Source organism: Pimephales promelas, chromosome 5, assembly GCF_988280905.1.
Source record: "Pimephales promelas chromosome 5, fPimPro1.hap1.1, whole genome shotgun sequence".
Taxonomy (NCBI): domain Eukaryota; kingdom Metazoa; phylum Chordata; class Actinopteri; order Cypriniformes; family Leuciscidae; genus Pimephales; species Pimephales promelas.
The window spans coordinates 21,664,621-21,689,431 of NC_142773.1; the positions used below are offsets into that span (position 1 = coordinate 21,664,621).

The following is a 24,811-nucleotide window of genomic DNA, read 5'->3' on the forward strand; positions in this document are numbered from 1 at the left end:
TGAGGGCCATTACTCCTGGCCGATAGACCGCGCTGTTTCACCGTGTTATCCTGCTGGAAAAGCTCGAAGGTCACGAGGAACTTAATCACAACACTTGTACAGACCTTAGTTGTAGACAAAATGTTAGAAGATTCAGTACCTTTGTGAAATAATGTGAAATCAGCTGAAACTCCCTTCACCTCGGACACAGTAGGTTTCCGACCTAATATGGTCTGTAACACGGTAGCGAATGTTAATGAAATAAATGATCAGGGCACTAGCATATTTAAATCAGGTGTGTTAAAACAACCATTTAACGTTAGTTTAACTCGTGCAAATATAAACCATGGGACTTTTGGGACATGCATTTCTTTGCTGTTTGGGTCAACAATAATTTGTCGTTATGAGCTTGTACCAAACTGTTGTACTCTGTTGTCTCTCTCTCTCTCTCTCTCTCTCTCTCTCTCTCTCTCTCTCTCTCTCTCTCTCTCTCTCTCTCTCTCTCTCTCTCTATGTAATGTATCAGACATATATAATAATGATGTATCAGAATGTAATATATAATAATGATGTTTGTGTTTTGAGACTGTGTCATTATAGAATTTCAATTGCCAGATTAAATGAATATTTTGTGTTTTGGAACATGACTGTGTTCTGTGATCACTGTAATAGATTTGTAGGTTCATTTCAACCATCATCTATTTCTTAACATCCCTATGCAATAAGATTTAAGTTAGTATGTTGGCTATCTCATAATAATGAGTCCATAATAATGGCAAATTAGGTTAAAAACTTGTAAAATGTAATTACTGTGTCATCCTCTCTCCACTACAGATATGGGGATTTTTCCTAGGTTCGCAAGACTTCCTCTGAAGTCCACATTCATTTGGTCACAGTACAGCTCTGCTGTCACTGCAGTGGGCCGAGAGACCTCTGACAGAGCTCTGATAGTGTCCTCGAGCCAGCTGATTCAGCATCGCTGTGTGCACAGCAGAGGGTTGGGAGCGAGCCCAGCCAACCCCGGTGATGCTCCTCCACGGTTACCCTTCTCCGGGGTCACGCAGAAAGACCTTGCCTTCTTTCGAACACTCCTGCCTGGAAGAACCATCACTGATCCAGACCTGCTGAAGTCAAGCAATATAGACTGGCTTAAGACAGTGCAAGGTGTTTTGCAAATTTTGCTTACTATTTGCATTTCCTAAAGAATAGTTCAAAAGTTTTGGGAATGAAATTACTTTTAGAGTAAAAGATTATATAAAAGATTTCAGTTGAAAAAATATATTGATATATTATTGATAATATATCGCTATGTAAAAAATATATTGATATATCGCACAAACTCAATCTAGTGCCTTTGCAGCCTTAATGTAGATTATTCAAAAACAATCTTCAGTAGTTTTAGGAAGAAAAAAAAAATGTTTGAGGATTTAATATTGGTAACACTTTACAATAAGGTTCATTAGTTAACATTAGTTAACTTCATCAGTTAGCATGAACGAACAATGCACTGCACTTATTAATGTTTGTTAATGTTAATTTCAACATTTACTAATACTTTATTAAAATCTTGTTAATATTAGTGCACTGTGAGTTAACACAAACAATGAACAGCTGATTTTTTTATTAACTGATGTTAAGAGAAATTAACAAATAAAGTAACAAATGTATTGCTCATGGTTATTAATACATTAACTAATGAACCATATTGTTAAATGTTGCCATAATATTAAATATTAAAGAGCAGTCATATTTTAAAAATGGAGTTCATGTTTTTTTTTTGTTTTTTTTTTTTCTGGCAGGTAAAAGTGAAGTACTCCTGAGACCCAAAACAACAGAAGAGGTCTCTCAGATTCTTAGGTCAGATTTCCATGATCACATTGAATTTTGTATTGTGTATTTTGTTCCAAGACTTGTTTTCTTGAATCATCCTCTGTTTTTCCGCAGGTACTGTAATGATCGGAATCTGGCAGTGTGTCCGCAGGGAGGGAACACAGGTCTGGTGGGAGGAAGTGTTCCTGTATTTGATGAGATCATCCTCTCCACTTCTCTAATGAACCAAGTCATGATGTTTGACGGCATCTCAGGTGTCCTTGCTAGATCACCTCAATATCTATTATAACTTTACATGTACCGTATCATCTGTTATTAGGGACAGTTACATATAAATAAACAAATCAAAATCATTATACCTTAATACGTTTCCTAAAAAGAGATTAATTTGGCTTTCAGGTATCCTCACTTGTCAGTCAGGCTGTGTGTTAGAGAACCTGTCTCACTATCTCGAGGAAAAAGACTTCATCATGCCACTGGATCTGGGGGCAAAGGGAAGCTGCCATATAGGAGGGAATGTATCCACTAATGCAGGAGGTCTCAGACTGCTGCGCTACGGGTCGCTTAGAGGGACAGTTCTGGGCTTGGAAGTGGTGAGCACCTCCATCTTAACAAAAATGAACACTAACATGAGATGTTTTCCAACTCAACTCCAAACTTTTTGACTCTCTGACCCCCATTGTCCATAACAATATTCCAAGGCTCCATAACTTGTCCAGTTGATACTTGATAACGACATAATTTTCATTCACATTGTACATTCATAAAGTAAATAGTAAAATGGCCATGGAATTGTGAAATTGTATTAAAAAATATATATAAATTAGGCCATCTCATAGAGTATATCCAAGTTCTTCAAAGAAAGAAAAAAACAGATGTTGAAGGGGTGAATTACAATAAGAAGTATCTTGATTTTAGCTTATTTTGTTGCTTGTAAGTCACCCTTGAAAGTCAATAGATGGTGTTCCACTGACTAAACAGAATATAAAAAATATACTCCTGGCTCATATGATTATTGTAGACACTGTTTGAGAAGAATACATTCTAACATTCGTGGAGCTTTTTATATGATATCCAAAAGTCCCTAAATGGCTTTAAGTTGTATTCTTGCCTATCCTTCGTGTGTAGGTTTTGGCAGATGGGCGTGTTTTGAACTGCCTGGGCGCACTTCGCAAGGACAACACTGGTTATGACCTCAAGCAGCTTTTTATTGGCTCAGAAGGGACATTAGGGGTCATTACTGCTGTTTCCATCCTGTGCCCCCGCAAGCCTAAAGCTGTCAATGTAGCATTTTTAGGTAAAATCACACATCAAATGTAAAGTACATTTAATCTTGTTAAAGATATTATGGGCCATTCACCACAAAAAGGATGATAAATATAACTATAAAGTTTTAATAATCATTCTAATTCCATGAGAATAGGGAAGTCCACACACCACAACTATTACAATATTACAACAAAGAGGAACTTGAGCATTTAGTGCAGTAGACGACATAACACACAATTGTACATTGGTGTGGAATCTAATCTAATGTAGTTATTGTTTCTGTTATCTTATAGTTATCATGCTTGGTTTAAACTGGCCTTTACTGTGTGGCTACATCAACTTATTGCAGTTCATCATGTGTTTTGCAGGGTGCTCTAGCTTTCAGCAATTACTGGAAACATTTCAGTGTTGTAGAGGGATGCTGGGAGAGATCCTGTCTGCTTTTGAGTTTTTAGATGCTTCCTGTATGAAACTTCTCGAGAACCATCTGAAACTCACCAACCCCATCACTGGTAAACTGTAGTGGCATTACTGTTATACTGTTAGTGGCATAACTCGTAAGTCTTTCGTTCATCTTCGGAACACAAATTAAGATCTTTTTAATGAAATCTGAGAGCTTTCTGTCCCTCCACTGACCGCTACACAACTACCACTTTGACGTTTCAAAAAGTTCATTAAGAGATCGTAAAACTAATACGTATGAATTGAGCGGTTTAGTGAAATATTTTCTGAAGAGACTCAATCACTTTAAATGATGACCAGATTGAATTTAGACTTTTATTACATTTAAACATTGATCAGTGAACATAAACCTGATTAGTTCTTGCTGAAGCTGAAACGTGTTGTGTAACACGAGAATGAACCTCATTGGTTCTCCCACGTCAAGCTGATATGCTTGAGCTTCCATTTACCACAACTGATGTGTGAGTTGATAAATGTTTAAATGTGAGTAAAAGCCTAAATTCAATCTGTTCATCATATAAAGCGATCGTGTCTGTTCAGAATATTTGGACTAAACCACTCAATTCATATTAGTTTTACGATCTCCTTATGAACTTTTTGAGGCGTCAAAGTGGTAGTTGTGTAACTGTCAATGGAGGGGCAGAAAGCTCTCAGATTTCATCAAAAAGATCTTCATTTGTGTTCCAAAGAATGAACGAAAGTCTTAAAAACGACATTTCATTTCAGAATTTTCATTTTTGGGTGAACTGTCCCTTAAAAGCTAAATTTAAACATGCATTTAGAGCAAATAGAATGGTTTTTCAGGTGGACTTTAAAATTATGAATGATTTTTTTTTGAAAGATTTTGGAATTTTGGAATGAAAGATTTTTCATTTGTATTTTGTTTTTTGGAATGTTTTAAAGTAGAATGATTGTGTTGCAGAAAGTCCCTTTTACATTGTCATCGAGACCGCTGGATCCAACGCAACCCATGATGAAGAAAAACTACACAACTTCCTTGAGGAGGTCATGACATCATCTCTGGTGACAGATGGGACGGTTGCGACCGAGGCGACAAAAATCAAGGCACTCTGCTCACTTGTGTAGTGGATCGATTGACAAAATTCAACATTTTTCTGTGACGATTGTTCTGTCTAGCGCTAAAGGTCTTGTGTTATATACAGGCTTTGTGGTCTTTGAGGGAGAGAGTCACAGAAGCTCTGACACACGAGGGCTACACTTACAAATACGACATCTCCCTCCCTGTGGAAAAGATCTACGATTTAGTTCAAGATATGAGGGGGCACCTTGGAGACATGACCAAGAATGTTGTCGGTTATGGACATGTTGGTATGGTTAACTTTTTTTTTTCTTCCTTACAATAATTGCTATACTGTGTTTAAAGCTGGAATAGACTACTAGACTTGACTTGACTTTTCTATGATTTGCTAAAGTCAGAGCAAGTCTGCAGTCACAGAAAATTCTGTAATGAAAATCGTGCGCTGACTCTGATTTCCATCTAGTCATCTAACATGTTTGATATTTTAATCTGATTTTAGAACATTTTTTTTTTTTTTTACATTTGTTGATCAAGCCTAGGTGAGCATAAGAGACTTAATTCAAAAACATAACACAATTCTACAATAGTGAACTTATGGCACAAAGCCTTAAACAGTGGGTTCAGACCCTTCAAACCTCGACCATAATTCATATCTTGGTTTTCTTCTTCTTTTTTTTTCATTTCAGGTGATGGAAATCTTCATCTGAACATCACATCCCCCTCTAAAGACCCCGCTCTACTGGCTGCCATTGAGCCGTATGTGTACGAGTGGACATCCAAATGGAAAGGCAGCATCAGTGCCGAGCATGGCTTGGGTCTGAAGAAGAGAAACTATATTTACTACAGTAAATCCTCAGAGACAGTCGCCCTCATGGGCAGCATTAAAGCCATGCTGGATCCTAAAGGCATTCTCAACCCTTACAAAATGCTGCCAGACAACATACGCTAATAGTTTGATGGTATTCATGATTTCTATGAAGAATTACTGTTCTTATTTTACCACTGTGTTATTGTAAAATTATTTTTTGCTGAATGGACCATCATAGATTAAAATCGAAGTATTTATTTTGTTCAGCGTTGTGTTTTAGAAGTGATGCTTTAAAACTACACTGTAACTTTTGGCCCTCTAGTGGTTGAAGCATAAAACTACAAGTTACTTGCGGAGGAACATTGTTTTGGTCACGAGTGGTGCTCCGACTCTGCATATGCGCGGATGAATCTGTAGACTCATGACAGCCAGGTGGTGATCGCCTAATCAACGCGAAGACGGACATCTGATGAAACTCCATTGATCAGGTAGAGAGACCTTAAATGCTGTTATTGTTTTTACACTGTTTTAAAATAACTTTACTAAAGTTTAGCAATGCTGACAATAGACATAACAATTGTTATTCAAATCACGGTGGAAACTACAATCTGGCATGGCTATTTTTAGGAAAATAGACCAAAGTAACTCAAACGATGTGTAATTCGGAAAACAGCTTAACCAATGAGGGTTATATATATTATATATTTGGTATAGCAGTATAACCTGTTTGTTGACTGGCATATGATGTTGTTTGATGGTGCAAAAATGATGCCCTTAACAGTTTTTAGACATTAAAAGCTACTGAGCCACATGGCCATCTATAAAAATGCAGCTGGAGACAAAAAATGAAATCAGCACTTAATTCTTCAAATGTAAGCCCAGCATGAGATTTTATTTGATTTTTTTATCATGTAAATACATCAGATTTTGTCTAATGTTCCTCACCAACAAAAAGTTAAATTCATTTAGACAAAAGAATATTTTGGTTAACAATGGCTGATGTCTCTTTACTGGCATGAAAACAGAGCAGTCTTCCCCATCAAATACAAATAAATTCATAAATCATCTGTCCGTTGTGCTAAATTGAAAACAAATGAAGGTAACACTTTATTTTAAGGTGGCAGTTACACGTTACTAAATGTACTTATAACAACAACAACAACAACAGTAAATTATGCATAATTACAAGTAACTAACCCCAAACGTAACTCTATAGAAAGTACACGTAATTTATTAATATTACTCAGTACTTATTTGAGTAAGTAAAATGTAATGTCACCTGGCTTAAAATACAGTGCAACCCAAATTTAATTCCTTTCCAGTTCAACAGGAAAACTGTGTTTCTGGAAGAAAGCAATGGAACTACATCTCAGCAGCAATTTTTTTTTTTTAAAGACAGCTACTAAAGATCTAGCATCTGTGGAAGAGTTGGCATGTACGTTCTCTTTAGCTTCAGCCCGTTTACTACCAGCCATGAAAGCACTGGTTATCCAACAGAGGCTCCAGACCTCCTGTAAACATGGCCACAGATAAACAGGTCATTTCCCAGCAGAGTCAGACAATGGCAAACTACTAATGCGTCATTTAGCTTTAGATCAGGAAATCGTAAGACGGATGCATGATAATGTGCATCACGATTCCCGAAATGTATGCTTAAAAAGAAAGCGTTGTTACAACATGGACAACCTTTTGTTAAGCACAAGGACATGACAAAGAAAGACCATTCCACTGTTGTAACCAATGAAAAGAGCAGTTGTTTTAATTCATAACTGTGTCTTGCATTTTATATTCCAGTAACATCATACATATGGGTTCTTCATTATAACATATTCACAGTTCAAAATTCAACAATTCCTGTAGCCAAGTTCCTTACATCATTCCCCTGTAGAACACAAATATGTAAACGTTCAGCCATTTATGGGAGAGCAAAAGTGACCAGTGTTGAGCGCTACACAGCCGTGTCATGACGGCATCTTCAAATTCCTAAAAAAAAAAAAAACGTCACAACTTCACTCAACTCAAACTAATCCATAAGCAACGTACACAAACCTTTTCGACTTGAGATGTAACGATAGTTTTTTCCTTGTTAAACCTCATAAATCCTATATTAGAGTGACGCCGCACTTTTAAATAGTTTTAAAAGTCTCGGTTTATGTGGCATGTTGAAAACTGATACAAAAGTGTCAAAAAGCGTGAGGATAAACAAATTCACAAAACCACAGTCTGTTTATGACTGAATAGCTCTGTTAGTGTGTTGACACGTCAGCTTGAACACTCGTAAGTAGCGTTTTGTACACAACAATAGCAAATAATTCAGGCCTACTGGACAGCGGCTGATTGTCAGTTAAAAAACATCAAGTATGCATGCCGGTGAGGGCAAAGAGAAAGACAAACAGCTACAAAAAAAGCACTATGATGTGCTACAATGGCTTTTTTGTCAGGCAGGCATAGAGGCAACAGGTCAGAAAGGCCTTGTCAAAGGAAGCCCTCATGGGATGCTATGAGAATAACCAGACTGGGAATTAAAGGGATGGTTCTTAATTCTGTCATCATTTACCCACCCCTTTGTCTTTACAAACCCATACAGCTTTTACGTCACTTTCGACAGTTCCTGGTCAAGTAAATTCGGGTTTTACATAACATGAATAATGACAGATTTTTTATATTTTGATTGAACTAAACCTTTAACCAAGTCTGATTACTAAATAAGCCTAATTAAAGACAGTCTGTAGCTCTCTACTGTACAGAGCTTCATAACACAAGTCCACTGTAGCAAATTCAAAAACTGTGACTGAGTTTTGCCTAACTTATCTACAAGAATTATTGGGACCTTTTAAAAGCTCAAAAACCATCAGATTTCTAAAAGCAAGTGACATTACAGCTATAAAGTTATTCTGGTTGTAATAAGAATCATGCACACACATACACACACACACACTATGGGTAATGATTGCATTTCAGCAGGTGAATCTGTCCTCTTCGATTTTACGAAAAGTACAAATCTTAAAAGTTTGCCAATGGTTAAATAGACAACGTGATTGTGTAAAAAAAAAAAAAAAAAATCCATGATAGAAGGTTCAATTCAAGGCCTGTTGGATCGTGTCTATATTTTGACTGTGCATCTCTTATTTATGTTGCTTCTTGAGGGGAAAAAGGAGCCCCACCGGGTTCAGTGGGGAAAACCGATCCATAAAAGAGCAGAATTCTCTAGAAAATGTTTTTAGGCCAATGGACAGGAAGAAAAAAGCGAATACACAGAATGTTAGGATTGGGACAGATGCCAGCGCTCGAATCCAATGGTCTGGATACACGCGGTGTCTGTTTAATGAGCGGTCAGTAGTTCTTCTCAGCAGTCGATTTTGCCCTTCTCCAGTGAGCTGTGGATTTTATCCAGAGTCTTTTTAATGCGCAGGGCGGTGAGTCGAGCCGATGGGTTCTGGTACCAGCACTCTTTCATCAGCTTCACCAGAGCAGACAGGGTCTGTGATCACAAACAAGCACTTGTTTTCAGAACATGGTGAGGAACCAATGTTTTAGAAGCATAATTTTAGTTTCTTTATGAATATGTTTTTCTACTTATTATTAGCCAAAAGATAGTCTTCTATAGAGAAAACGTACTTTTGTAGGTCAACCCGGAGGTTAGAGTCACCCTGATTCCCTCGACATAAAGCCAATATGCCTTTCAAACTGGCTTTAAGATTATTACAGAAAATAAGCTCTGTGACCAACAAAAGTTTATGATGATTGCAAGCTAAAGTTATAAGGCTATAAACGAACTACAACACGGTTGCATGGCTTCAACATCACCACCACTAAACTTTCGACAACTCTATTTAAATTTTTAAGCTGGAAGGTTGTAGTTTGAATAGTTTACAATGAGGCTGTAAGAGCAGACTAGTGAGCAGGGACACAGAGATGTCTCCTCAGTACTTACAGGATCTGAAAACCAGCGGTTGGGAATGAACGGCCTTTGCTGCTCCACACAAACCACTTTCCTCATGTCGTCAAAGCTGGGGTCATTAGGCACCAGGTCATAGAAAGGTGGCTTGTATTCCTCTACGATTCCTACAGGATAACAGTAGATGAAACAGTCAGTGAGCATTCATTTGTGCAAATGTCTGAACAGATGTAGGCAATAACTGTATTGCCCTTAAATACAGACTAAATATATTGAGATATTTCTAAGTGTCCAGTGAGCTGACCGTTACTGATGGTTCTGCGAGCGATCTCCCACAGCACCAAACCAAAGGCCCAGATGTCCACCCTCTTATAGGCATCAAAACAGTCTGTCTGAATGGTCTCATCTAAAACCTCCGGTGCCATGTAGCGCTTGGTTCCTACTTTAGGATTATTCCCCACATCCAGCTGATTATCAGACTGCGTGTGCGTTACTGCCAGACCTATAAAAAGATACAAGGAAGGGAGTGAATTTGTAAATCCCCAGTGTGTCTATATGTAAAACTACTTCTATACACTACAGTTCAAAAGTTTGTTCAGTAAAAAAAAAAAAAAAAAATCATTTAATTCCGCAAGGATGAATTAAATTGATGAAAAGTGACAGTAAAGACTTCATTAAGAAAGATTTCTATTTTAAAAAGTTTATTTATAATATTTCACAATATTTCTGTTTTGTTAAAATACATAGAATCTTGTTGACCCTAAGAGACTTATTATCGACCCCAAACAAAAAGCATTCGATTAGATTAACTTCATAAATTTCATAATATTACGCAATTTCCAACGAAAACCATCCTGTCAGGTCTATATAAAACACTTATAACATTGTATACTGTATTGTATATATTATATAACACTATATAATATTATTTTTCAACTCCCAGCGACCAGTAAAAAACTGCCTAAGGCCGTGTGTCCACCAAAGCGTTTTTCCACGCACCTGGCGTATGTTTTCAATGGGAGCGCCGCGTTTTTTAAACGCCATGAGCGTACCGAGGCGCTGAGCGTTTTTTTTTTCACGCTGAAGTGCCGAGCGCCCAGCGTTTTTACTGGTCGCTGGGAGTTGAAAAATGTTAAACTTTGGATAAAACGCAGCGCTCATCACTGTCACTTTTTACCCAGCCGTCCAATCACAGTGGAGGAGGGGGGGGGACTAATACCACGCCGACCAACTTTCACAACATTCAAACTGCTGCATATATTCTGTATCATAGCAATGAAACGTCTCAACGGAAAAAACACTGCGCTGCCAAAACGCTCTCAAGCGCCCAAAGCACGGCGTCATCAGCAGAGCGTCTAGCGTTTTCAAGCTGGCTAAAAACGCTTCGGCCTTATAATAGGCTTACAATAGTGAATCAGGGTAAGACAAAACATGTTCTGGAAGCAGGATTGATTGATGATGAAAAAAAGAATAAGTTAGTATAACTGTAAGTTGTATTGGTTATTAAATAAATGTTTTTTCCTGTCCGCACAGCCTTGGTTAGGTCAGTTACTACACAGAAAATTAATTTGAAAAAGAAATAAAAAAGTATTATGTGTACAGGGTAAAAAACAAAACAAAAAAAACAGCAGATATTACCCAAGTCAGCGATGCAGCACTGCAGATCTTTCTTCACCAGTATGTTCTTGCTCTTCAGGTCTCTGTGAGCGATGGCCGGTTTGCCTTCAGTGCCAAAGATCTCCGTGTGCAGGTGCACCAGCCCGCTGGCTACCGACGCGGCCATGTGCAGTCCATCTGCCATCTCCACGGCAACACGCTGCAGGTAGTCATAGAGAGAGCCATTCTCGTGATAGTGTGTGATGAGCCACAGCTGAGTGCTAGAGTTTCGGGAGGTCATGTCAGAAGCCATGAATCCTGCAAAGAAAACAGTTATTAAATAACATTATTTGAAAAGATGCTACTCTCTCTTTATGAGTCAGAAACCAATATGTCTGACTGACTCACCTAATATATTATCATGTCGTAGTAGAACAGTGTTGTATATTTCGGTCTCTCTAAACCATGACTTCTCATCTCTGGAGGAGAAGATCTTCACGGCTACATTCTCTCCTTGCCACTGACCTCTCCACACCTCACCATACCGCCCCTTACCTGAGAACATAAAAAAAAAAAAAAAATCATAATCACACACATCACTGTCCTTAATTTAGGGCACATTTGTCTAGACAGAGATTACAGAATTGTGTAATCTATGCAAAGGCCCCAAAAACCCAATGACCCTTACCAACACATTCTACCAGGCTGATCTGCCGTGCAACTGTCCTCTGCACCAGGAAGGGCAGTCCTGAACCACTGCCTGAGGTGCAAGAGTGATCCATCAGGTCCTAGAAAACAAAAAGTCAATATCTAACATTTAAAAGAATGAATGCAGAACAAGTTTAGCTAAACCACTGCAATATGCGCTACTAATCAAACGTTCAGGGTCAGTACGATTTTTTGTTTTTTAATGAAATGAATACTTTTATTCAACACTGCTCCATTAAATTGATCAAAAGTGACAGTGCAGACTTTTCCATTGTTGCAAAAACATTTATATTTCAAATAAACGCTGTTCTTCTGAACTTTCTATTAATCAAAGACAAAATAACTAAATCGTTTTTAGCATTGCTAATAATAAATGTTTCTTGAGCATCAAATCAGAATATTAGAACGATTTCTGAAGGATCGTTTGACATTGGCTATGTTTCCATCTATCTATTTTTAAGCATATTTTGCAAAAAACGGTGGATGGAAATGCCAAGATCCACATAAATAAAAAAAATGCGCATTAAAAAACGGATACGCTCATTAACCAGCAAGCCGATGAAATGCTTTTTTGGTTGTTCTGTAATGCCTGAGCAGGTTCGGTATAATTACCTCCTAGAACTCCCTTACACGACTGCATTCCCAAAACAACAGCATCTGCCTCCTACAGTAAGATAACATATTTACTTCTTTTCGTCTGCAAGCTCTGAGATGCAAGTCATTCATTATTATATACAGTGGCTTATCCTACATTTCTTTCTCAGTTTATCAGGAAGTGATGAATTTGTTCTCTTCGACTCAAAGGATGAAAACAGTAATTAATTCGCGAATGTTTTATGCGATATTCCAATTTTGCACATAATTTAAATGTGCAACTTTGGATGGAAACATAGCTAATGAAGACTCGAGTAATGATGCTAAAAATTCAGCCGTGCCATCGCATGAATAAATTATATTAAAATAGAAAACAGTTTAAATTGTAAAAATATTTCACAATATTACTGTTTTGACAGTTTTATTAAAATAAATGCATTCTTGCAGCCCAAACTTTTGAATGAGTGAACATCAAGGGACTCATGAATGAAGTTTTCCATTAGAATTGTTCACTAACCAAATAAAAGTAACATCTATACATCTAACATGTAATATATATTTCAGAAACAGTTCTAGTGTATAATGTTAAAGTACCGCAAGTGTGCTGTCTCCAACGTTAGATGCAATAAGACCGTCGATGGCCCCCTGCTCAGTGTCAAACTCATGCAGTCTCTCCAGACGCCCATGATGGAGTCTACGGCACACCAGCAAAGCCAGCACAGACAGCAAACCCAGAACCACAAACGGGCCCAACACAAAGAGAACCAACATCTCCACACCGTAATGCACAGCCTTTTCTGATTCTGGACCTTTTCAGAAACACAAACAAATGGATTTACAATTTAACATCTATTAAATTAAAAATAATTCATATTTGAGACCAATTATTATTTATTAGTTGCTTAGCTATAATTAAACAACTACAACTAAACTATACAAAATAATAATAATAATCAAAACTAACAAACAATTGTCTTATTTAATTTGATGGTCAGTGAAATCGCAGGGCAGGTAGCACAGCAAAAGTGGTATTCAAATCTCCTACAGGTTGCCGATTACAAATCGTGTTTCTCAAGAATTTGAATGAATTGACTTACTTGTCAGCAGTAGTCGTAGAAGGGTGTCTTTCGAGACGTTGGCGTTGCACATTTGTTGGGAGCAGCATTCTACGATGTGACTAGTAGAGGGATTTGGAGAGCAGGTCATTTTCTTGCTCTCTGGCCCAACCAGGCAGCCACGTTTGAACGTCGTCACATCGTTGATAATGATAACAGAGGTGTAACACTGGTCTCCGGTACACTGCTGCTCATTGCAGTCACTGCCGACACACATGCAGTCAATGGAGACATCTGGAGAGAGACAGAAAACAGAAAATGACGTAGTTAAATCAAATGAAGGAAAAAAGGGACCCAGTCTGTAGCCAGTTATTCCCAGCTGCAAAAACTCTGGGAACAATCAAATTAATTAAGGAAGAGCAGCATGACGCCAGTCCTCACAGGCGAGACTCTTTCTGCTTGATAACGGAGACTGTTTTCTTCCCTTTTCCATGCCTTCATTTCCTGTGACACTGAACTGTCGACTTAACAAATTGACTACACAGGATAAAGGCCAGAGAGCATCAGTGACACAGATCAATTAACCCAGCATTCATGTTTTATGCCTGTCGTGAGACACGCTAATAGAGCCCGAGAGGAGAGGACACTGACACCGAATGAAAGTACAACTACTAGGTAGTACACCATTCCTACAGTCCTGTGGCTAAAAGTTTCACTATGAATTAATGCACATTTGTGCACATGGATGGTTGACATTGCCAGCTCCATTCATTAAAGGGAAAGTTTACTCAAAATAAAAATTCCGTCATTATTTACTTTCCCTCAAAACCTGTATGGCCTTTAAAGACCTTTCCCAAAAATGTTTGTTCCACAGAAGCAACAAAGTCATACAAGTTTTTGAATGACATTAGGGTGAGTGAATGATGACAGATTTCTCATTTTTCAATTCATTTGTTCGTAGAGAACCAACTAGTTGTCAGTTTGTACCAAAAACTGTTCACTGAAACTATGAAATACTAACTAGTAAATAAATAGTACTAAGTACTACATTTTTGAGTAGAGTTTAGCTTCAGACATTTAGCAGCACTTAACATAATGACATGATAATATAAACAAGTTTGAGGTCTGTACGATTTTAACACTTATTCCTGCGGATGGTGAAAAAGCTGAATTTTCAGCAGCCAATTTCTTATCACATTTGAAAACGGTTGTGCTGCTTCATATATTCGTGGAAAGTTCAAAAGACCAGCATTTATTTGAAATAGAGATATTTTGTAACATTACAAATGTCTTTACTGACATTTTCAATCATGTATTTTTGCTGAGGAAAAAAACAACACTAACAAACTTGTCCCAACATTCTGAATGGAGATGTACATAAACATATCTGTATGTTCATGTTTGAAAGTTAGCAATTAAAGTCCCCCTGTAGTCAATCATCGTATCCCTTAAAACACCAAAATGACATATTTATGTTTTTTTTTTTTGTAAAGAAAACAATTCTTCATGCCTTGAAAAATAGCTTGAATGTAACTCTACACCCTTGCCTCATATAGTATTCACAGTTCTATGAATATTCAAATTAGCCCCGCCTCCACTCACTCACACCAGCTCAAAGATGCACTCGTTGACATGATTGGTTACAAGGTAGTTTGTGACATCAGAAACACCAGCGATTTCAAACTGCGTTTTTGAGACTGTCTTTGGTTCACTGCTGTTTTAAGGAGAAAATACTCAGCAAAGGTGTTTGTCTTAGAGCATATTAAAAACACCAAATAGACATATAAACAACACTAAAAGCTTGATTTTCACCACAGGCGGACTTTAAGATTTACCCACCACTAAACATCACATAAAATAAATAAATAACTTTTTTTAAGATAATTGGTAATATTTGAAATATATCATTCATTATAATAATAATACTAATGAAAACGTAAAAAGGAAAAAATGAAGGAAAGGAGGGGAAAAGAGGATTTATGTTTGCCAGGTCTTTACCTTTAGCTGATGTCCGTAAGAATTGAAGCAGGAAAAGGACGATGATTCGGGTACTGCAATGCCCCATTTGGTTCACTGCACTGAAAGGAAAGCAAGGTGTTACAAATGCACATTTAAACCAAGACTCACCACACATCACCCGTCCAGTTTAAATAAAAGTTTTACAAAACAGTGGGGCAGAATCAATCACCAATTAAAGAAAACACACACCACAAAGATGACGACTTAATTACATTTTTTAAAGAGTGCAGCTGTGCTCTGCCTCTCTCTCTCCTGTGTATGTGTGTGTGTGTGTGTGTGTTCAGACAGGGGTCTGTCTCCATGCCAACCGAGCAGAGAGAGAGAGATGCCCATTATGGAACGACATCAAAGACAGTGGAGGAGCATATTAGGAGAGGCAGAAATGAACAAGTATTTTGGGGGTGTAGGACTCACCATTACGGTGTAATATTCAAGGACACAAATCAGGGAGTCATGATTCATTATAGACTATGAGTCCCTGTTGCATCATTTTATCTAATGCCTCTTTAATCCTTACAAAAAAAAAAGTCATTCAAAATGACCAAAATGCAATTTTACAGTGACAAGGACTGGCTTACTTGTATGACTCCTCAGGTGACTCTCAACACTGCCTTTCAGTATGTGACTCTGTCTTCCCATTGGATCCTAAAAAGATTGAAGCAAAAGCAACATGTTCAACTTTTTTTCTTTTCTTCCCACATCAGTGAATTTTCCATGGTCATTTCTTCAGGAAGGAGTGAGTGACAGGATAAGAGGGAGCCTGGGAGTCTCTGCACACTGATAGTAAGAGAGCTGCTACCCATTGTTTTACAAAGACATAGGATCCCTAAATGCTTCTGTTTTGCATTTTCTGGTGTAATAGAATTGTTTTTTTACCCATTTAAAAAATGTGATTTCCAGCATAAGAATTTTAGAGAAAATTCGAATTAATTATTTCTCTTCCACTTTAATGACAGCAGCATATTGTGTTACAATGGAATAAACCCCCGACTGTCTACAAAGTAGTTCACATGATAAATTACATTTTACTTATATTAGAGACCTTGAAATAGTGAAGAAATCTGAAAAATTCTCCAATTTTCTCCAAACGCTTTCACAATATTCTAAGTTATTGAATACAACACTCGGAAGCTTTCAACCTGGATCATATTACATAGTGTTATATGATTTCACAGTTTGTACACGTTACACTTCTAGCAAGTGTAATAGTTAAGAATAGCATAGACCTGGTCATCAGTTTTAACATGCACTGGTATTTCCAGATTTCAGCGATCGTGGGAGGCTTTTCAGAGAACACCAGCAGCGAGCCTTTATTCCCAGTGTCACGATCAAAAAGAGTCTTAGATGCAACAAAACAATCAAGAAGACTGACATATAATGCTATTACACCCATAATTGTTAATGGAAACCTTTTATACAAAAATATGATTTACATAAGGAAGGTGGGCGACAATAACACTACAGATTTGCTTCAACAGATACAATGCGCTAACGTTACATTATTATCACAGATGTCCTACAGCAACGATCCACGCACAAACATCAACAAAAAAATATATAATAACTCGGAAAACCAGAGGCTGTCGCATATCATGACAACGGCTGTATTATTACTAACGTTATATCTAACAAACGGCCTGTTTGCAGCAGTTGTGCTAACTGTGCTAACAGCGACCATTATTTATTCGCTGCATTTATTTCCATCAATTCAAAGAGACGTTGAAGATCGCTTTTACCTTCAGCTGCGATGCAGATTCATGTTTGTGTTAACATTCCGTGTTTTTACTGTTTTATTCGAAGTCGTGTTTTAAGCGCAGACAGACTGTCTGCCGCCACCCAGAGAGACTGAAAAGACTGCGCCGTGACGTCACCATAAACAACTGACGCGCGAGAGCATTGTGGGATACCACAGTCCGCCGAATGTGAGTATCTGTAAGCACAAAACAGCATTTGATTATTTTGTACGACACATTTCTGTCCAGTGGTGGAGGAAGTACTGAATCTCAGTACTTAAGTAAAAGTACAAATACCCAGATAAATATTTACTTTAGTAAAAGTAGAAGTAACACAATGACAACCATACTTAAGTAGAAAGTAAAAAGTACTTTATTTTAAATGTACTTTATGTATTAAAAGTAAAAGTACTTGCATAACAATTTATTATCTTAATGTCTATTTTCTAATGATTAATAAAACATTTAATTCTAACTCATTCAACCTAATAGCCTACTCCTATAATGATGTTCAATAATGATGGAAAAAAATGTCACCATTTCTGAAACAAGCTTGCAATTAGGCAATATAGCCTACATCATCCTTACTATATGTTAATAACTATGTTTGGCAGTAAACGAGATGAATTTATGGTGTAATTCTGAACCTCTTGGCTTGCCATATCCTAACCAAACCAATATTACACACGGTGTGTTTCCTATGCACATAAAAACAAATTTTCGCGTAGGGCTGGGCGATATGGCCAAAAAATCATATCTCGATATTTTTTGGTCAAATGGCGATATACGATATATATCTCGGTACTTTCTACGTTTTCTATTTAGATAAAGAAAATCTTTATATTTAAAAAAAAAAATACATTCGGCCCAATGATACCCTACAAACAATGTTGATATTGAAGGATATGGAAACAAATATAATATAGGCTATGCAATATATTATGTGCAAAAAGCTTTTGTTTTTATATTGACTAAAAGCTAAACTCAAAATGAAAATAAAAACAAAAACAAAAGCACAAACTAATTATATTAGCCTGCATTTGATTACCCCATTATAATCACTTTCACTTTTATTAAAAATATATACTTGTAGGTTTAAAATTCCACATATGGCACATTTATTTTCTCCAACAACAAATATTTTAGCAATATGTTTATTTTAGTCAGAATTATTGCGTACTACGTAGTACTATTCACGGGCATGCGCGCGCCGGCGCTCGTTCAAGGAAGCATGAATTTTAGCGGAGATTCACTTGCAGAAGCTCGTCCTCTTCTGACATGGACATATTTGTTGTGAAATGGACATATTTGCTTTACTTTCTAACATTTACAGATGGAGAATATGTGAAATGTAAGTTGAGCACTGAGGAAAGCACCACATCTCAAACGCATTAAACAGCGCAAGTAGATCTGTCAGTCAGCAACAGTGTCTGTCAGAGCATTTGACAGGGCGGCAAGCTGCCTTAAACTTGCTAACTATATCAAAGTGATTTTGATGCAATTAATATAAGCTTGTGTCATGTTTAGGACAAATTGTACTACGTAGCCTTGCTACTTTCACTGCAGCAGCTCACACAACTTCCGCTATTTTTCAGATGTGCTCATATCAAACTACTGTATCGATATACTGCCTCATTCCATATCGTTTCAAAAAATATAACGATACATCGTACATACTCGTTATATCGCCCAGCCCTTCGCGTATGAGTTGCACGATAAACACACTGCGTGTGAGACGCATTTAGTGTGACCGGGTTGATATACTGTATCTATGGCAACCAAACGTCACTGGTGAGACAAACGTGCAACGAACGGACGGTCAGATTGCGTTTTGGCAGGGGAAAAACTGATCAGAAAATGTAACGAAAATGTAACAGAAGTTGTAGAAATGTAGTGGAGTAGAAAGTATAATAATTGCTGCAAAATGTAACGAAGTAAAAGTAAAAAGTAGGCACTATTTATTGTACTTAAGTAAAGTAAAGATACGTGAAAAATGTACTTAAGTAAAGTAACGAAGTATTTGTACTTCGTTACATTCCACCACTGTTTCTGTCCCACACAACTTTTAAACAAACCAGTTTGGCTCAGCCTCACGAAAGAAGACATTAAGTTCGCCTACAAACATCTGTTTAGTACTAGTTTAGTGTTTAGTGCTGTATTTTCTCTTTGATTAATAAAAATGACGTTTTTGATTGTCTGTGAGCTAGTGATGAATTCAATCTATTTTACAATATTTTCATCTCTTGATGCTTCTTTCCAAGACAAACATTAGGATAGCATAAGGCAATATATAATTAGTATAGCATTAAGGCAATATACTGGTCTGACATCACATAAGTTTATACTGCCCATCAATTCCATTTAGGCCTATCAGTTTAGCTAAACGTGTATGATCATTCATTTTTATTACTATTTATTTACAATCTGTTAAAGAGACACACATATGCTTAAATAAAGCAAATGTCCTTGCCATGATAGTCAAGGAGCCAGTGGCCTGAAATTTTTTCTCTAAAATAGCTTGTTGATTAATGGACGTGTCATAGTCTATATGGGGAAAAAGGGATATGGAGTCAGGGACACCAAAGGGCAGGGAGATAAGGCGTCTGACGCCCCTCAAGTGGCAATTCCGTTCCTCTCAATATCATAGATTTTTCATGTATAATCATTGCAGTGCAATTTTGGGGGCATTTATGGCATGGGGGTCAATGTTGTGTGGAACCTCTGAGGAAAATGCACTTTTGCTTTTTTTCCCCCCATGGCATGCAACAATAAGAAAAATATAGGGATATATTTAGTTACTGAATATAGCATTCTGAAGTTAGTAAACACTTTGAAGTCTGACTTTACTGATAAAATATTGCACTGTATTGCAGAAAATAAAAAAATATATATATGTACTTAAGAATTTTGTTTTCTTGCATTTATTAACAAGGATTTTGTAATGTTTTGGCCACATGTGGACATCAGTGTATGTGTACCTTTATAGGTTTGTTTTTGGCTCTGAAATGATGTCTCCTATCTCTTAGCTGACTCGTGTCTCCTTCAATAAAGCATTGATTATGGAGAAAGTGACATGAGAATTAGGATGCAGAGAAGGTATCAAGTGGCCTATATGCTTCCTCAACTGCATAGTGGCACAAAAGAGCCTCCTGTTGCCCCTCCATCCATATCTCGAATCAAACTTGGCTAGTTTAGGACCTTTGGTTTAATCTTGAGGGGCTTTAGAAGCTGTCCACAAAAAGCTATTGTATCTTACTTAATTATAACCTCAGAAATGATCTGACCTGCCTGGTGCCAGGTGCAGTGAAGTGTGCAAGAGCTTGCATGCCATGAGGTCCCATTGGTTAAGGGAGGAAACACTAGATGCCCATCATGATCGGATAAGTGGAAAATAATCTAACAACGTTAGGTCTGAAGAAGAAAAAAAGCGGAGAAAGTTCAGTAAAGACCTAATGGAAAGTTTTCCCTCCCCTCTTGGTTTCTGAGAATTCTTGGTCCCCTAAAAAGGGAGCAATATGAGCCCCAAGCCTTTTTTCCTGTCTTTTCCCTTTTTTTTTTAGTTTTACTTTCCACAGCACCCTGTGAATCTGAGCCCATTTGGAAGGTTACTGTTCATAGGCAGCATGGATCATCCTGGAGGACACCTTGCAGTGGTTCTGTTCCTGTTTGTTCTGGTTTCTATGTCCACTGAAAATAACATTAGTAAGTACTATATTTACATGTTCTCATTCTTCTGATCTTGTTATGACATGGCTGGATGTAGCATCTTGTTTGGATTGGATTGACTTCATGTAACAATGATTATGAAAAGGTTTTGGACAAACTTAACTAAACTTTTGTTTCACACCTTTTGATCTAAACATGTATGCTTAAATGCTTGACAGTATTTTTGTACGAAATCGTGCCTACCTATTCATTTGAATATATTATTATTAGTTATTTTAATCAATTCATAAAAATAAATATTATTTATTCATGAAAAAAGGAGAAATGTAAGACAATTATCCAGCATACAAGGTTACTCATTCAATACTGTTTGTATCCCAAGTGTCTCCTAATTAAGTTGATTAAGATTGATTTGGTTTGATGAAGCTAAAATATAAAATTGTTTTGATCTGTGTACATTTTTTTGGTCACCACTTTCCTACACTTTTTGACTGTCTGTACTGTTAGTCTTCAATGTGTAAAATCTGAATAATAAACAATGTATGCCAGCGTTTGATTGGTAGTGTGAACAATTAACAAATATATTTGATGTTTTCACACTTTGAATGAATATTTTTTTTTCTTTGCAGTCAGGTGGTGCACAGTATCTGATGTCGAAGAGCAGAAGTGTTTGGATCTAGCTGGGAATGCCACAGCCAGGAACATCCGTGGACAACTACTGTGTGTGAGGGGCCGAAGTCCAACGGACTGCATGAAGCAAATTAAGGTTGTAGGAAATTGTTTCCCAAGAAGCAAATCAATTCAAGAAAATGACTGTAACATTACAAGGTTTATAGTTTTCAGATTGAACCTAATTTTTGCTCCTTTTTGATTTTCTTGCACTCACTCACCTTCTCAACTGAAAATTCAATCTCACAGAATGTTTTACATGTTTTGATGGAAAAGTTTCCATGAATGATTCATCATTTGTCTGTGATTCAAACAGAACGGCACTGCAGACGCCTCAACTATGTATGCTGATGAGATCTACACGGCTGGATTTTGCTACGGCTTAGATGTAGCTGTGGGAGAGTCCTATAATGGTGTGGGTGAGTATTTAAACACCAGTCAAAGATCTGATCAAATCAGTGTTAGGGAAAGCAATATCGCATTACTCCATAAAAAGTAACTTACTCTGTTACTTAGTTACTTTTAATTGAAAGTAATCTGCTATGTTACTTTTGCGTTACCTATTCTCACATCTGGGCTGGGCTTGCTTTTTGTTTTTTACTAACAAACAAAAAAGTTCTATATGTAAAGGCCCTTTCAAAGCAAAAGAGAAATGAATAAGCCTCAGGTTGAAGGAATTGCAAATTCACGGCTGAACGGTAGAAGTACAAAAACCATCATCTTCACACAGCGCACACACTGCCTCTGAGTCTGCACCTTACTCTCGGTTTCTCTCAACATGGGGACAGGATGGCTGTCAGTCAACTTGCGTTACTTATTTTAAAAAAGCAGCTCAGATATTTTGTTGTACATTTCTTGTAATGCGTTCCTTTTTTGTTACTTTGTTAAAAGTAATCTGATTACATAACTCACATTACTTGTAATGCATTACTTCCAACACTGGATAAAATGTTTTCATTTGATGTCACTGATGTTTGGTGTCTGACACAGATGGCATTAATTATTACGTGGTTGCTCTGGCACGGACATCATCAAGTGATCTGTCATTGCTGGAGATGCACGAGCGCAGTTCCTGTCACCCAGGGATGCGGACTACAGTGGGCTGGACTGTCCCAATCGGCTTCCTGGTCAACACATCACAGATCAGTGTGGATGAGCAGTGCAACTTTCCCCATGGTGAGATGTTACTGTGTTTTATTTCATTATAACTAATAGTTACACTGTAGATAACAATAAAGCTGTTGTTTTACGAAGTACTTAACATCTGGTTTCATTATTCGGGAGCTGCACATACATTCACAAAGTAATGTTTTGTGTTATAAATAAAACTGGTTCACATGCAAACTAAGATTTTAATTACAACTTGTGGCAGCAATTTAAAAAGGCATATCCTTCTTCCTGTGGTATACAGCGGTAGGGGATTTTTTTGGCTATAGCTGTGTCCCAGGAGTGAAGGACCCAGAACATGATCCCAAAGGAAACAACCCAAGGAACCTGTGTGAGGCCTGCATTGGTGACGAGAATGACCGTCACATCTGCGCCAACAACCCTCGGGAACGGCACTACGGGGAGGCTGGAGCTCTTAGGTGCTGTATAATCAGAGATGTGAGAGAATGCATATGTCTCAGTGAACCATTATTCAAAATATAAATATATTCTTTGTAAAGCCAGAATATTGGATTGCTTAATGGTTTCTTGAGAACAAACTGCTACAGTATATATGTATATATATGTCTATGCACTCCCAATCACAAATTTGGGGTCAGTAAGATTTTTTATGAAAAAAAATCTTACAGACCTCTTTTTTCTTTTTTAAAAAGAAAATTCACCACCACGGCTCCAATTATTTAATCAAAACCATTAATATTGTGAAATATTATTTTTCATTGAAACTTTTTTTAATTAAAAAAATAAATAAAATAACTGTTTTCTATTTCATTAATATATCATTTTTATTATTATTTTTTTCTGTAATAGCAAAAAAGACATTATTCCAGTCTTCTGTGTGACAAGATCCTTAAGAAATCATACTCATTTGCTGATTTATGGCTCATGAAACCTTTCTTTCTTATTATTATTAGTTGAAAATTGTTGGATGAACAGAAAGTCATTCTCAGTTTATCGCATCCTATATAAAAGTATCAATTTCCTAAAAATAGTTTTTGAACAATTTTTACGTGTTATTATATATTATTATTATTATTTAAAACATGCAGGTGTGTGGCAGAGAATCTCGGGGATGTTGCTTTTGTTAAGCACACTACAGTCTTCGACAACATGCAGGGTAAGTAATGTAGAGCGTAAGAAGAGCTGGTTAATGTCCAGATGCAGTAAGGATTTCAAGTTGGTTTCTTATTAAATGGATTTTTTTTTTAAGGAAGTGAAAGAGGACAATTGTAGCCTTTACTTCATGATCTGTATCATGTTTCACTGGCTGACAGACACAGGGGGGCAGTATTTCATAACAATGCATCACTTTGTGTGCCTGCTGGGATCTGTGAAACCCTTTAGTCTCAATAAACCCTGTTAGCCAAGTTCAAGGATTATAAATGGGTTTAATATCATCTATATAGTTTTTACAAAAATCTGGCGTGACTTGCAAGCTTCCTTACTTTATATTTAAAAGTTTAATTCAAATGTTGGATACCATCATGCCTCCTGCTTTAGAAATTTCACCATCTGTAAATAACCTTTGGCTTAATACTCATGTAAGGTAAGAACCAGGAGTCCTGGGCGCTGGACCTGGAGCTGGAAGACTTGAAGCTCTTGTGTCCTGACGGGAGTGAAGCGAACCTGTTCCAGCATGAGCACTGCCACCTGGCCGAAGTGCCAACCAATGCTGTGGTAGTACGTTTGGAGGACAAATGCCGCGTTTACAAGTTCTTGGAACGTGTGCAGGTCAGGAGAGAAGGCCACACAGTCACACATTGGAGCCCAAATGTCTGAGAACACTTAGAAAATCCAGGATTAAGCCTAGGAAAAAAAGTCAAAGAAATGTATTATTGTGTGAAATGAAGAAGTATTTCAGATTCTGCACTACTTTTAGTGGTAGTAGTTATGTCGAAAAGTAGTTTTTGACCTTCGCCTACATTTTCTAGAACATTGCCTACTTTAAATGTGTAACATTTGACGAAAATTTTAATGCTAATACTTTTTAATGTAGAGACTTTTGTATTAAATCAGAACTAGTGGTCTTAAGATTTTTGGACTGCATTGTACTGCACACCAGGGTTATTACAGTTACATTATACTATAACTAAAAATGAAACCATAAAAAAAAACATTTTTGTTATTTGAAAAATAAATAAATAAATAAATAGTTGCAAGGCAACACTTCCCATTTTAAAAACTAAATAGACATGTTTGAAAGAAAAACTATTAAAATAAAAATGATTGGTTAAATAATGGTTAAAAATGATCAAACAGAAAAATGAAAACAAAAAAATGAAACTGATTCAATAAAACCTATAATAGTATCTCAGTGAT

General features: G+C 37.0%; 3 protein-coding genes across 7 annotated transcripts in view; 2 read left to right on the top strand and 1 right to left on the bottom strand.

Moving 5' to 3' along the window:
* d2hgdh (D-2-hydroxyglutarate dehydrogenase) lies at window positions 1-7,518 on the top strand. 2 transcript variants are annotated; one of them, XM_089131132.1, is made up of 11 exons: window positions 1-189; window positions 814-1,143; window positions 1,779-1,836; window positions 1,924-2,063; window positions 2,209-2,402; window positions 2,938-3,106; window positions 3,447-3,590; window positions 4,463-4,605; window positions 4,704-4,869; window positions 5,266-5,538; window positions 5,710-7,518. In XM_089131132.1, exons 2-10 carry the CDS (start codon window positions 816-818, stop codon window positions 5,526-5,528), a joined length of 1,605 nt encoding a protein of 534 aa, XP_088987258.1. In that variant the 5' UTR covers window positions 1-189; window positions 814-815; the 3' UTR covers window positions 5,529-5,538; window positions 5,710-7,518. The 2 variants fall into 2 exon arrangements, with proteins under 2 accessions (XP_088987258.1, XP_039510641.1); XM_039654707.2 differs by lacking the exon at window positions 5,710-7,518 and having other exon boundaries at window positions 5,266-5,653.
* Window positions 7,117-17,129, bottom strand: acvr1l (activin A receptor, type 1 like). The gene is made up of 11 exons (XM_039654708.2): window positions 16,994-17,129; window positions 15,836-15,902; window positions 15,237-15,316; window positions 13,281-13,532; window positions 12,778-12,992; window positions 11,570-11,669; window positions 11,290-11,436; window positions 10,924-11,199; window positions 9,590-9,787; window positions 9,322-9,452; window positions 7,117-8,868 (listed from the first exon to the last, which is right to left on the bottom strand). Exons 3-11 carry the CDS (start codon window positions 15,301-15,303, stop codon window positions 8,734-8,736), a joined length of 1,521 nt encoding a protein of 506 aa, XP_039510642.1. The 5' UTR covers window positions 15,304-15,316; window positions 15,836-15,902; window positions 16,994-17,129; the 3' UTR covers window positions 7,117-8,733.
* Window positions 15,876-24,811, top strand: part of otomp (otolith matrix protein) — a 13,087-nt gene continuing 4,151 nt past the window's right edge. The window contains exons 1-9 of one of the 4 annotated variants that reach the window (XM_039654714.2): window positions 15,877-16,040; window positions 17,058-17,179; window positions 20,551-20,692; window positions 21,286-21,422; window positions 21,642-21,744; window positions 22,316-22,501; window positions 22,737-22,911; window positions 23,542-23,609; window positions 24,039-24,223. In XM_039654714.2, coding sequence (XP_039510648.2) covers window positions 20,614-20,692; window positions 21,286-21,422; window positions 21,642-21,744; window positions 22,316-22,501; window positions 22,737-22,911; window positions 23,542-23,609; window positions 24,039-24,223 — 933 coding nt within the window. In that variant the 5' untranslated portion in view covers window positions 15,877-16,040; window positions 17,058-17,179; window positions 20,551-20,613. Of the gene's footprint in view, window positions 16,041-17,057; window positions 17,180-19,042; window positions 20,693-21,285; window positions 21,423-21,641; window positions 21,745-22,315; window positions 22,502-22,736; window positions 22,912-23,541; window positions 23,610-24,038; window positions 24,224-24,811 lie in introns of those variants that run through there. The other 3 variants (XM_089131133.1, XM_039654713.2, XM_039654710.2) reach the window with 3 other exon arrangements.